We start from the raw sequence: 14230 nt of genomic DNA, 5'->3' as shown, positions 1-14230 counted from the left end.
CCTGTCCAAGTCTAATATTCATTTTTGACACCATAATAGGACCAAGTACAACAAAACTTTACACAAAGATAATGAGCTATAACCTTACTGGAAGAGCAATTTAAGATTATTCAGGTTGCAGATGCTGGTTAAAGAGAAATGCAAAAGCAACCTATAACATTATTTCAGTGAAACAGCAGCCAAGATTGGGGCTGTGATGAAGAATTACCTGGATTTGGCTTTGGGTGGTACTTTTTATGTGACATCTCATGAAAGAACATTAATAAAGCACAGGGACAGGCTTCTGCCCAAAAATAAGTTTCAGCCATACATCACTGCAGTGTACCAAGGCAGAGACTACTTCCCATTGCAATATCTGAGGGGCAGAAGGTAAATGTGACAGCAACACAGGAGAGCACCACACAAAGCAGCCTTTAAAAAAGCCCAGGTGCTTTAGCTGGAACCAGGAGCAAAAAGGCTTGGCCGGACCTCTCTCCAAGTGGCAGCAGCAGGTTTCATGCCCTGCACTGAGCTCTATGCTGCTTTGTCTAAATCCTTACTGGCATCCAAGCCAATTGTTTAAAACATAAAATTCATTTCATTCCAAAATAGCTTTCATTCAGAAAGCAAACTAACTCCTACGGGTCGAGTGACCACGTGAGGATTTGGGGAAGCTGTTTCAATGACCCATTTGTCCAAAAAGACAAACACTTCATGTCAAAATTCACAATCAGTCTCTGGCTAAAAACATCAGTTGCTGCAGTCAGTGTCTTAGACTCACTGTAACCACCATTAATCACACCCAAAGCAGTGTATAAAATTTATAAAGACTGCAAAGTATTAACTAATACACTAATCCACTTGGAAAACATCACAAATATAATCTGTATGGATATGAAGTGCAGAGACCTAACTGAAGAGTGACAAGAAAGAAGTTGTTAGAGGAAAAAACTCTTGTTCCTCACAAAGCAGGTGGAGATCCAACAAGAAAGAAGAGATCATATATCTTATGAAAGAAGCTTCATCTGCCCAGGCTTTATGGACTCTTTCTGTCTTCCAGGTTTGTTTTAACTGCTTTAGATGGTGGAGGTTTGGGGGGAAAATAACTCAGCATAAAGGAAACAATGTAAACTGATATTTTTTTGGTCAATTCAAGTGGCAGTCCTCTTGCCTTCATCAGGACCCACTGTAAACCCTTTTGCTAGTTTCAATCACCTTCTCCCCACCCCTTTCTCTAAGACAGATTTATTTTCCAAATAATAATTCACTCTCATAGACACTTACAAATGTCCAAGTAGGGAAAGACTCAATATGGGACAGAAATGCTAAATGAAATGCAGTAGGGATTGTGTGCCTTTGAAAATGCACATTTCCATCAGGGTAACGTGAGACAAACTGTAAGAGGGATAGAACCTTTAGGAGAGGGGCAGGAGAAAGAGTGAATTGCAGCTTTGCTTCTGAACTACTTTTTCCCCTCTACTAACCAGGACTTACCCATGCATCTAACTATCAGCATTTACATCTTAAGCCTCAAGATACAAATTTGCTTGCCTTTCACTGTTCATTTTCACTTTCTGTAATCCCACACAGTATGCAAGAATAGAGCCCTCTACAGTCTGCTGATGCACAACATTCTCAGAAACCACTGCTCAGTTTTTGCAGCAGCAAATTTTGCTTCATTCCTTAGCAGGGAGAATGTCCAAGGAAAAGCAGGATGTACCTTCATGGCGGTTTAAAGCATAAATACTAACACACATTGTCCCATTGTCCCCTTATAATCTGCTCCAACAGATTATGTCAGTGAAGCAATAAAATGTATTTATTTTAAATACAACCAAATCTCTACAAAGGGAGCAATTACAGAAACAAGAAACAACCTCTGGTTGCTTATACAAAACCTGAGCACATCAAGTTCTCAAAAAGCATTTACTGGCAGGTCTCTAGCTGAACACTGTTTAAAAGCCAGTGTCCTTTCTCTGGATTTCTCATTTTTATGTGCTAATATATGAACAACACAGCTAATCAATAAGAAAGGGGACATTGTTCCTCTTGCTGTAATTGGATAGGAAAAGGTTCTTAATTCCTTTTTCAATATTTCATGTTTGCACACTTCTGAAGGGAAAGAAAGAAAGAAAAAAAGAGAGAGACCAACTTGCACTGATTAGGTATTTCATTCTTTCCTTTCATTAGGACTGATTTTTTGCACTTTTGTACTCAGAATGGCACCTCAGTCTCAAGGCAGAAGCATTTTATTCAGTGCTGCTGTTTAAATACAACAAAGACAGAATTTCATAGTACTCACCAGACTCAGCTCACTTTGGGAAGGTGGAGGGGAGGGCTCAGCATGGCACTTACTTTTTGCTTTTCAGGCAACCGTAGAATCCAGCCATGGTCCTTCCTGGGAGGCGTGTGTGCATTTAATTCATCCTCATGTGTGGATGCCAGCACAGAGATTCTGCAGCTTTGTATTCTGCTCACCAAATGCCCACACACGCACACAAGAAAGCCAGCATGCCGATGCAATTACTAGCCAGATAAAGTTCCTGATCTGAGGCCCTCAGACTCTGCTGAACTGGGTCCAAGGAGGGCTGTGCCTGCTCCATAAATGGTTATGAATTGTTAACTCCCCCTTTTCCTGTCTCCTTCCAGCTCTTGGTAAGCACAGCATCCTAAGTGTAAAATACCATATGGCATTTGATTATGTCTCCCAGTGGGACTAATGAGAGGCTTGGTTGTAATTACAATGTGAAGAAGTCCTGAGGAGATTGTTATTGTTATTTTTAAGACAGAGAAAGGCTACAGAAAATACTTGCAGCATCTTTGAAATAACCACTAAAAACTGTAGTCATCCTCCAGCACATCAGGGGTGCACAGGACCTTCCAGAACAGGAATTATTCTGCTCACTGTAAATCACGATCTATTCTAACAAGCAATTCTGCACATAACAGAAAAATAAAACACCCCTGCAATATTGCAATGTCAGGCAAAAAGCTCGAGTTTAAAAGTAGCCAGCCCACCCATATGAGAAAAACATTGCCTGGTGATACCCTCTGACAATACACTAACAGCTGTTGCTCACTACCACAACTAAGGAGACCCTTACTGGGTATGGGAGGAGGAAAATGGTTTAATGCTGGGGAATATAAACCTCAAGCAGTTTCAGTCCCAGGGCTAACCCAAGCCCTGGGGACACCACAGCTGTAGACATTTCTGACATGACACTGAATTAAAGTTATTAAAGTTAATCTGCATTGTGGCTGCTAAGGTACCTCTGTTGAGGTAAAAACAGAGAGGTGAGGTGAGACATTGCTTGTGCTGCTTGCACACAACAAAGTGTTAGGCTGTTCCTGGACTCACACGTCTCGGTAAGAACCTCAGTTCTTGCTTTAAAAAATGCATGCAGATTTAAATGTAGTAAGTTCATAACTCTTGTTAGGAAAGATTTACATTCATTCCTACAAGATCAGAAGAAAACCACATTTATTTGTATTTCTCAGTTAGTACATAATATTTGAATACTTGGGTCTGGCAAGCCAGTAAAGGAAGCTCTTACAAGTATTTCTATGTGAGTTCCTTTTAAAGACATTGAGTCTCAAGACCAGATCTAAGGTGGAACAGTTCTTCTGGAATACTAGAGAAAAAAATACTTTATTGTAACATCTTTTCCATAAGACAGACATGAAATTTGAGAAGTGTCCCTCTGGTGAGGAGTCCCAGGTTTGTAACGTGCAGAACTTTTAAATCTATGGACAGACAACTCCATGTCTCTATTTTCTATAAAACCCCCTACACAACATAAAGCCATGACAGAAATCATAAATGACAGCAAGCCATAAAGAGGCCAGCACAAACAGGAACCAAACCATATTCTAGTCTAGTTTCCCACTTAGCAGGAAAGAGAAAGTCTCTACAAGATGCCAACTTCAATGCCATCCACAGAACTGCAAATCAAACCTGACCTCAAGCAGACACACTTTCTCTCCCTCAGGAAAAGACAAAGAAGCAAACATACAGCAACACTAGTTGAAGTGTTACTCAAATGAGTTTTGACGTTGTCCTATATTACTGCATTTGTCACAATGACTTTGGGCTGAACTCCTCACCCTAACAGAAAAATGCTACCTAGAGAGCACCAGCCTCCACCCATCAGAGAAAGCAAACAGGGAAAAAAACTCAAAACCAAAGCTCCAGTTACTGGGTAACAACCACCAAGAAAGAACCACTAGACACAACTGAAGGAACCTTCTGACAGGCTTAATGAACAAAATCTTGGATGTAGAATTGCATCTGAAATCTGCCTGGCATTTAGTTCAGAAAATGCTGCCAACAGAAACAGAGTTGAGAAATTACTAAGACCCCATCAGAAATTCATTTTTGTATTTTAAAGCAAGAAAGATCACATGGCCTTCCAGTGGGAAGGTCCAAATCCCTAAATCCAGTGGAAGGGTGTAATCCTGAAAGGCTTTGGAAGAATTTCATGCCTTCAACTGGTGTAAAACACAGCCTACAAGCTTCAAAAGATGAGATTTTTTGCTAACATGAAGCAGATTCCCTGTCTCCTAACCTCCTCAGATGGTTTGCCTCCAGAATGTTTTTCCCTTAATTATTTTCTTTTCTTTCATGTATTTTTGTCTTAAAGTTACTTATCTGAACATGTAACTCTTCATCTGTTGGGTTCCATTTAGGTCAACTATAATTCTGTTCCCAGGAACTGGCAGTTTAGCAACACACATTGCACCATCCAGAAACCTCTTTACTTTCCAAGAAGCACAGACTAGTAAACAGTCATTAAAAATAATTACCCCAGGTCAGAATTTAATCTCTTTTCAATCTCTATCTTCATATAAGTCTCCAAGCCACTTCATGATAGCATTTATTATTCACTGTTCTGCCTCTTTGTGACTAGCACAGCTCCAAATGGCTACACATTGAGCTTTTTGGGTACAAATCTGAAATCATAGAATCAGAGAATGTTTTGGGTTGGAAGGCACCTCCAAAGGTCAGCTAGTCTAAACCCCCTGCAGTGACCAGGGACATCCTCTATTAGATCAGGTTGCCCAGAGCCCTTTCAAGCCTGACCTTGAATATCTCCAATGACAGGGTTTCAACTAGCTCCCTGGGCAACCTGTTCCAGTGTTCCACCACCCTCATGGTAAAAAACTTCCTCTTAACATCCGACCTAAATCAACTCTTCTCTAATTTAAAGCCATTGCCCCTTGTCCTATCACTACAGGCCTTTGTAAACAGTCCCTTTCATCATAACTCCACATCCACAGGAAATTCACTGCAAGTAAGCAGTTACATACTGCGCATACAGGCAAACAGCCCTTGTGCTGACATTAGCTCTTCACTTGTTAAGTGCTAAAGTGAATAAGCTGTTCTACTGCCAGTTAATTAATCACAGCTCTTTTAAGCTTGGAAAACAGATGAACACCAAATAACCACAGAATACAGACTTTGGCAAAATAAAGACGGTTCTTTAAAGACAGGGAAGACAGTAAGTTTAAACACCTGGAAGCTGTATCAGATCTGGATTTCCTCTAAAGTTTTGTGGCTTGCCTTGGCTGAAATAGCCCAGTCAAGGCCCATGTTAATTTGAAAATTATGGCCTTCCTCAATGATTTCTGCAAACTCACTGCTTTCCCTCAGCAGCCCAACATTGCACCACTCCTCTGTGATCACTACACATCCAAATCTGCCTCTCTTCATCTTCAGAGTCTGCAGGCAGAACAAGCAGCCCAGGTGGCTGCTGCCCTCCCGCAGTGCTACTGACAGCGGAGCTCCCAGTACCTGGTAAGTTTCCTCATTTCTGCAAAGGGGATGAGAGAGGCAAGTCTGAGCAAGGCACAGCAACCCAATCACTGAGAAATGCTTGCAGCAAAATACAGCTCCTAAAATCATCAAGTTATTTGTTTCACAGGCATTTTCATATGTGTCATTGAAAAAAAAGGGCTCCTCAACATAAGTAACCAACAGCAACTAATAATCCAATGGGGGAAACAGAGAGAGCTAAAACAGACTGGCACATTTCCACAGTGACTTCCTATACACATAGGAATACACACATATACACATATACACATATACACACAGGGTACATTCCAGCAGCCCAACAGAGGTGTTAGGAGCTACAGATAACCAGCAATTCCAAATATGTTTCATGTCCAACATCTGTTGCTTTTCTTGCAGCCTCTTGCAACTAGATCTCTAAGGGCTAACCATCTCCTTGCCTCCCCAGCTCTCCAACACTTCACACCTCAAAAAATGTCCATCCAAAACTGGCTTGCACGCAGCCAGAACACATACACAGTACAAAGCAGCAGGGATCAAATGTCAGACAGCTTGGAATCTGTTCCCATCAAAAATCTGTAGGGGTAGGAGTAGAAATCCTACAGCAAACTGGCAGACTATCATTTCTGATTTTCTGTGTATTTTGCTGTCTCTGAACAGACTTCTTTTTAACAAGGCAGACTTTGGTCTCCCATTTTTAGCCTTCAGCCTCTACCAAAATCCAATCTACTTCCCTCTCTCCTAGCCACTGTAACAAAATCACACCTGGACTGCATTCCTCTGGTAAGTTTTGCTATTGTGGAAAACACAGCATCTACCAGGTGATAATTCATTGAATGTAGTTTGCAGCTGCCCCATCACCACGGCAGTGGGGTGAGCTGTCATATGGATCTATATGCACTTAGATTATACACAATGAAGATTCTGTGCATTTCCTACATGTGTGTTGTACCCCTAGCAATGCTTTGCACTTTTCAGGTATTTTGCTTCTCTCCACTTTTCCCAGTGACTGTCAGCCTGAGCACCACATGCCCTCCTGCAGTACCATGGGCCACAGCGCAGCTGAAGCTCTGCAGCTGCACAAAGCCTCCCCTCCTTTCAGGGCAGGGCTGCATACCCTCAAACAACTGACATTTTCTATTCATTTCTTTAACTCTGACAAAACAACCCTGTCAGTATCTGAACATCAAATGAGGTATTTGGGGCAAGCCCTGCAGAATCCAAGTCCAGCTTCCAGTTCTGGTGTCATTACCACTGAGCAAAGAAGCCTTCATTAACTGATAACTTTTAGATTAGATTTTATGAGGCACTTCATCTTGCTCAAGTGTTTATAAAAATGTGCTGTTCCCACTGAATTGCATGTAAAGCACTTCTTCCACTACAATCTGGAATAAACCCCCTACAGAAATCAAACCATAGTATTGCAAGTCACTCTTCCCATACCACAATTCTCTCCGCATTCACCACGTGGATATTTACCTGGGTGCAAACATAAATGCGACTCACAGGAACCACTTTCTGGAAGCAAAATTGGATTCAGCTTTCTTACAAATGAGATTTCCAGGCTGGCAAATGGGCCTGGCTTGGAAGTCTTCAGTGGAAACCCTTCAATGCTAAAGAAATAAGTGAACATGCATCACTTTCAAAAACTGCAGTATCAGAACTTTAAACAAGCAGGACTGGAATCAAACACAGTACTCTGCAGAAAACAAAGCAGTGGAGATAAGAGGATTTTTGCCTTGTGGAGTTTATACATCCATCTGTGATTAATACTAGGAGGAAAATGCAGGTCAGAGCCTATATCTGAAACTGAGAGTGTAGCCAGCAGCCTCTAAATATGCACTATATCAGCTTTTTAGTCATGCATATAAGCCCAAAGAACTTGCCATGATACTTGCTCTGGAGTCCAGTTTCTGTACGTAGCTCTATTTATGTCTGGTTTTACACTTTGTGTATAATGTGTGGGATTTAGGGGATTTCTGTTGTTGTTATTCACTGTTAGAAGACTTCCTGCAAGCTCCTTCAATAAAAGGAGTATTTCAAAGAAAGCAGCAATACACATAAACTCTTTGATTCCACTGTTTGGTAATTCTGAGTCTGAATTGGGTTTTGAAGTTTATCACAAACATACTGTCTTCACCTCAGAGGAAGAAGGGAGATACATTTCAGTAAGGGGTTATCCAGTGCATTACTGAATTCTAAAATACAGCACAAAGGATACTGCCATGCTAAATCTGTCTTCTGTGTCCCCACAGTCACATCTGAACTCTTTGTGGATTATTCAGAGATGAAGGTCGGGCCATGTGTCATTCAAAAGGTAATTTCCCTTAGATTTGCAAGAGGCTTGTAGATGTAACCTCAGATATCAGTGTCAGAAAACATCAATTGCCAAACAGGTATCACAGAGGAAGAGAGAGAAGTGTTTGTTTGGCATTTTACAAATCTGGAAGGGATCTGATTTGCAAATAATTATGTCATTTATTTGCAAAGTAACAGGAGACCTGTACACACAGACAATATTAGCCAGGATGTGCTGCCTTCTCGTGTATCTGTTTTTTCATCCAAGATCATAAAGCCAAAATCTAAGATTTTAATGAGTCTGAATGAAAAGCAGATTATTTTTGACACAGTGGAAGAGCTTGGTATTTCCTGTGAAAATACTAGCACGGTCAGTATTTTATATACTGGGAAACTGTGGTCCTTTTGTCTAAAGGGGGCTAGCGCAGAAGCCGAACAAAGGAGCTCTATTTCTACACGCTCTGACTTAAGAAAACACCATGTTAAAAAATATTAAGTTCCAACAACACAACTTTTCCTTCTCCGTGTCCAGGAAGGCACCAACATACAAGACCATCTGGAAAGAAATGTGAGAACACAGTATGTAGCTACAGGCACATGGACCAGTGCCTAGACTAGCTGTGAAACATCAGAGGTAACAGTTACTGAGTCTAAACAAATACCCTGAGACTATGTGAATAATGAATTGAGTTTTCTACACCCCATTCTTCCCAAATGCCCCTCAAGGGACAGATTCACTCAATGTCCTTGCAACGCTCTCAACAGGCTCCCTTGGAGACAGATCAGACCGACACTGCCACTAATGACTAATTGCCACTAGCAATCAAGTTTAATGACTTCCCATGTATATTAGTTCTGCACTCTGTAGGCCCACCTCTTCAACAGAATGACTCCTGATTTGTTTGTACAGGTACAAGCAAGAGGAGAAACAGGGACTCACACGTCTGGAATAATAGTTCTAAAACCATCAAGATCCTGAATTTCAACTGTGACTGAAATAAAAATTCAAAAGTGAAGGTCATTCCTGATACCATCTCCCTGGCTGTTGGCTGAAGTAATAATACGGGAAATCACGGAAGCGCCGCTCTGGGGAAAAGGCTGTCTGACTCCAGGGCCTGCAAACACAAGCCTAAAGATAAAGTGACCATTAACCTTCAGAGAAGGGCAATGAGGTCCCACAATGTCCTGCCTGCAGGCTTTATTGTTCCAAGCGGAAATAATCAGAAAAATAAGTCAAAAGTGTATACTCTTGACATTTAACTCACATTAGGAAGCAATGGTAACATTGTGCTTTCTTTGCTAACTTTCCTCTGTCTAAAAGCAAAAGTACAGCACCTGCATCATTCCACAAACTGTAAAATAAGTAGAAAGCATTGAATAATAACAAATTTACTTCTACCACTTGATATATGCAAGATTAATAACAGGCACCACACCTGTGTCCTTCTGCATGGAATATGACGACTCTTTACTGCAGATACAGTTGGGGAAACTGAGGCAGAGTAATTCCATGACTATCCCAGAATCCATAAGCTCCAACTGAACCCAAAATTCTGGATGTCTGGAACTGCATTTTAGAGTCTTTCCCCATCCTCCTTCTCTCAATAAGAACAGCCAGAAAGCCCCTACAAGAATAGGCACCCTATAAATATCCAAGATAACTTTTAAATTCACTAACCAGCCTTCAGCCGTGGGAACTCTTACAAGATCACTGGCATCAAAACACTGAGTTAAATTAGCAATCAGAGACTGCACTGCATGATTTGGCCCAGCCTGTCCACAGCTTTAAAATCATCACATAATAAAAAATACCTCATACTGAGCCAATTTCACCAGAACAGACCCCTAGCACAGCAGAGCCCTAACAGGGCAGCCCAATGCATTACTCAGACTCCAGTTCTGGGAATTTTTAAATATTCCAGTGTGTTCCCAATTGTCTCTTAAGTATGCTGGAGCTGTTCCCATCATAATGGGAAGGGAAAATATCTAATAAATATCCAGAGGCAGGAAATAAGCTAATTGCAAAAGAATTTTACCTAAAACCATTGAATAAACTACAGCTCTGTGTCACTGTGTCACATAATCACATGCTTAAGCAGGATTTTAGTCCTTCCCATTTCAAAGTGCAGCCACAGAGCTGGACATATACTTAAGTGATGCACTGAGCTGTTGGGTCTGTCTATCATCCCAGGATCAGTGCTACCTGGAAAAGCTGCAATCATGACAAACTTCTGTCCATTGCTTTAGTATCTTTCTCCTTACCATGGATACCTGACAGGTTTCCTAGGATAAATGCTACTCTCAGCCTCACCACCGCATCCCCTACTGTTAGCCTTTAACAGAATATAACTGAGATCCTCTGGTATTGCCTTCAGGTATAGAATCTTTGCTACTAAGTGGTTCCTTCCATCTAGATTGTTTCCATGCAGTGAAATACCAGCCAACGCTTCAGGAAAAGAAGCAGTTACCACTATGTGCCATGCAGCTGAAAATAACCTACCCCTTCTGCAAGTTTTATAAGCACCTATGCAAGAACACAAACTCGGATCCTCCCCTGAAACAGCTCTTTTGTCTATAACATAGAGGCTGATATAACTGATACTCTCTGGCATGGTACTAACCTAGTCTTTAAGGGACTCAATATATGGCCTGGAGATAAGCCAGTGCAAAGTCTACAGATGAGCTACACTTGTTCTGCACTCAGGGAGCTCCTGCTGGTCATGAAAATACTAAGCAAGTCCTTCATGTACTGAGGAGTATTTATATATAATTGTATAAGATTAGATGGCATTTGAAAGCAACTAAAGGTTTGTGAGCTAAGTTACAAGCTGGATTTGCACTGTTTTCTTGGTTACACAATATGGTAATATTTTCTCAGTGCAGATGAGATTTAATACTTCACAAAGACAGCTGCAACCAAGTATGAACGTTGAACCTTAATAAGAATTCTGGATTTTTTTTCCCCTTTGTGCAAAGTTGTCTCACCACAAATTTTTATGTAGTCATTAAATACAATGTTATGGCAGTAAAAAAGATTCAAAGGAAAAGATATTGGGAGTCCCATACACACTACCAAATGACACCACATACCACCCATACACCACCAAAATGAAAGCTTGTTCACCATTTGAAGCATTTCCCTTTGGGGAAATGAGGGCACACAAGTGGGCTGATGCTATTTAATGTGCAGTAGAATAAAAAACTAGATCATATTCAGTGGTTTTATCCCTCCTGTAACTTCAAAATGAAGAGCAGTGGCAATGGCCATAGTTTGAGAGCCAGCAGAGCAGAAGAAAAGTGACAATCAGAATCAGAGCATGTAAATTGCTGCATTCCTTTTCTCCTTCTAACCCAAACCACAAAAGCTCCAGTGGTATTGTTTATAAAATAGTTTCTTCAGACTCATCATAATAATAATGGCTAGTTTGCTCCTTCTTTTTTTCCCCCCATCTTTCCTCTATTTAACATGATTTTACCCTGTTTCACATTCTAAAGATAATACAAAACCTTCTGCATAGCCTAGATCTTGACAAGAACTTCTAAAGCAAGGACTTCTGAGATAACTGATAGTCTTTCCATGACTCAGATTTCTTGCTCTAAGCTGATTTATTGCAAGAATCTTAACATTTTAATGTATTTTCTTGTATAATAAGATATCATTTTTAATTATTGCAGATCCCACTGCTTTGGGAGTTTAACTCTCATTAAATTCACTCTTCAGTCAGCACAGTAACAACAAAGTGATAAGGTATAAAAGACAGATTAAAAAAAAGGGTATTAAAAAATGCTTCAAGTACATGCTGGTAGTTAACAATAGGTGTATAAACAGTCTAATATTCTTGTGTTTTAAGAGCACACAAACACATTGTATTGTGGGTTTGAAATTTACTCTAACATGGAACAGTTGCATGCTGCACCTCTTGAAAAGCACCAAAGTCTTTGAAAATGTAAAGCTTTATGCAACTGTAAATAAGGTCTTTCTTATAACATCTGCAAAGAAAAAAACAAAGGACTTTGGAAAGAACTCTCCTTAGTGTTGTACACAAGGCAATTCTGAAACAGCATCTCCAGATGAGTTTATTCTCCTAATGCACAGGAGGTTTTATTATGCCCCATTCTCTAACATTGTGTTGCCATCTCCCTTTTTCTTTTTCAGCTAAGATTTAAAGAGTCAATTATATAAATCCACAGGTTCCCTATGAAGTGTTAAATCATTGCTGGTGGGCTTGAATATATACAGATTGAAAAAGCAACAAAACAAACAAGCACCATTCATACACACTCCCTGCCTGTAGCATGCTCCTGGGTTAATTACATCACAGGTCTATAGTTTAAATTTATAGAGAAACTCTTGGGCCATTTTTCAAATGTCAAGTAAACCACACAGCCTACCTCCCCTGCTTTCTTCCCCTCACCCTTTCACTTCCTCCTGCTGAGATAATGAAATGTATCATATAAAACACCAGGGGGTAAAGAGAATGAGAGAAGGCGTCTCTAAATTTTCCCCCTCCTGAGGCATTGTCTCTAAACTTTCCCCCTCCTGCCATTACCAGTGCTTAGGAATACAAGAAGGACATGAACATGCTGGGATGGGCCCAGAGGAGGCCACAAAAATGATCAGAGGGCTCTAACATCTCTCCTACAAAGACAGGCTGAGGGAGTTTGGGGTAGTTCAAGAGAAGGCTCCAGGAAGACCCTATTGTAGCCTTTCAGTAGTTAAAAGGAGCCTACAATAAAGATGGGGACAGGACTTTTAGCAGGGCCTTTTGCAACATGACAAGAGGTTACGGTTCTCAACTAAAAGAGGGGAGATTTAGACAACATACAAGGAAGAAATATTTTGCAATGAGGGTGGTGAAGCACTGGCACAGGTTGCCCAGAGAGGTGGTGGATTCACTGTCCCTGGAAATATTCAAAGCCAGGTTGGACTGAGCAATCTGATCTAAGATGTCCCTGCTCACTGCAGGGAAGTTAGACTAGCTGTCCTTTAAGGGTCCCTTCCAACTCAAACCATTCTGTGTACAGTTTCTTGAACCACAGGGATTAAAATTTATCCCAACATTGTGAGGAAGAGCCTTAGACCACTGTTACCTGCAGCAAGTCAGCAATAGGCCTGAGAAAGGATGCTGGTTTGTCAGCTTCTGTGACCCAGGGTGAGACAAACACCCCCAGATAGTATGGTATGGGCTGCAGCCCCAACTCCCCTAAGCTAGGAATATCAGAAGAGGGGGGAAGGAAAGGAAAAGAAAAGAAAGTCTTGGCACTCAAAAAAGCAAAGACTGGCAATGAACTGGACAAACTACAGCAACATTAACCCCTTGTGGGCTGGGAGGTATCCTTCCCATGTAACCCAATGGTATGGAACAATGCTCTTGTAAACCGGGAGAAAGAATGCACTTCACTGCAAGCTACTGACACAGCTTTTGGAAAATTATAGCAATAACATTCAACAGATTTCTATGAATGGTGGCAGCCTCTTCTTACTAGTAAGTATCAGTTAAATTCAAGAAATGCATGCTCAGCAGAAAGAATAAAGGTCTGGAACAGCAGACAAAAAGCCAAAGAACAGCCATGAAAGCAGGACAGGCTGTGTAACTCCTTGACATACCATTCTGCTGAGATTAGCTCTAGAGAGGGCATCAAAGTTGTAAGCAAAATAGGTATGTGCACTAACCTCATTTCCCCCTACAGGCTTTTAAGCAGCAATTTGAAAAGAAGCCATGAAATAAGATCTTCATTACTTCCTAGAGTTTTAAAAGCTTAGTTAGTGTAGTGCAGCCACACCAAATTCAGCATTCCTGAGTCAGCAAAACTATCTGATGGTTTAAGCAAGTGGGTATATTGCTAATAAGTTTTGGTCCTCTCTTTATTTTCAGTTTCCGAATCATTAAAGATCCTGCTTTCAAGCTTTGTGGCTGAGTATGTATCTTGGCAGTTTTGCTTGGGTTTGGTTTGTCAGAAGAATGTTCAGTCTTGCACTGTGCTTGGCTGTGCGAGCTGTAACCTGACAAGATGTCATGAGATTTATGGGGGGGACTGCAATAGTCAGCAGGAGTGAGGGAGGAACAGCAGTTAAAACAATCCTCGTTAATAACATCAGCTGCAAATCTCTGTGTCTGCAGCTTGCCAAAGAAGTAGCTTCAAGTTTCAACCTGTAGCACT

General features: G+C 40.9%; 1 protein-coding gene and 1 long non-coding RNA gene across 4 annotated transcripts in view; one reads left to right on the top strand and one right to left on the bottom strand.

Annotated features, from left to right (window-relative positions):
- Positions 1-14230, bottom strand: part of KIAA1210 (KIAA1210 ortholog) — a 63549-nt gene that overhangs the window by 45768 nt on the left and 3551 nt on the right. The window contains exon 1 of one of the 3 annotated variants that reach the window (XM_068152151.1): positions 2335-2514. The exons of the other annotated variants lie outside the window; for them this stretch is intronic. Coding sequence (XP_068008252.1) covers positions 2335-2396 — 62 coding nt within the window. The 5' untranslated portion in view covers positions 2397-2514. Of the gene's footprint in view, positions 1-2334; positions 2515-14230 lie in introns of those variants that run through there. 3 annotated transcript variants of the gene reach the window in all.
- On the top strand, positions 8025-9433 carry LOC137448029 (uncharacterized). The gene is made up of 3 exons (XR_010988969.1): positions 8025-8087; positions 8601-8702; positions 8979-9433. It is a non-coding gene; the product is annotated as an uncharacterized lncRNA (long non-coding RNA).

The sequence above is a fragment of the Melanerpes formicivorus genome, unplaced genomic scaffold (genome assembly GCF_026170545.1).
Source record: "Melanerpes formicivorus ecotype bairdi unplaced genomic scaffold, bMelFor1.0.p_v2 SCAF_22, whole genome shotgun sequence".
NCBI classification, from domain to species: domain Eukaryota; kingdom Metazoa; phylum Chordata; class Aves; order Piciformes; family Picidae; genus Melanerpes; species Melanerpes formicivorus.
The sequence above is the reverse complement of the archived record's forward strand: the minus strand, read 5'-3'. Positions and strand labels throughout refer to the sequence as shown.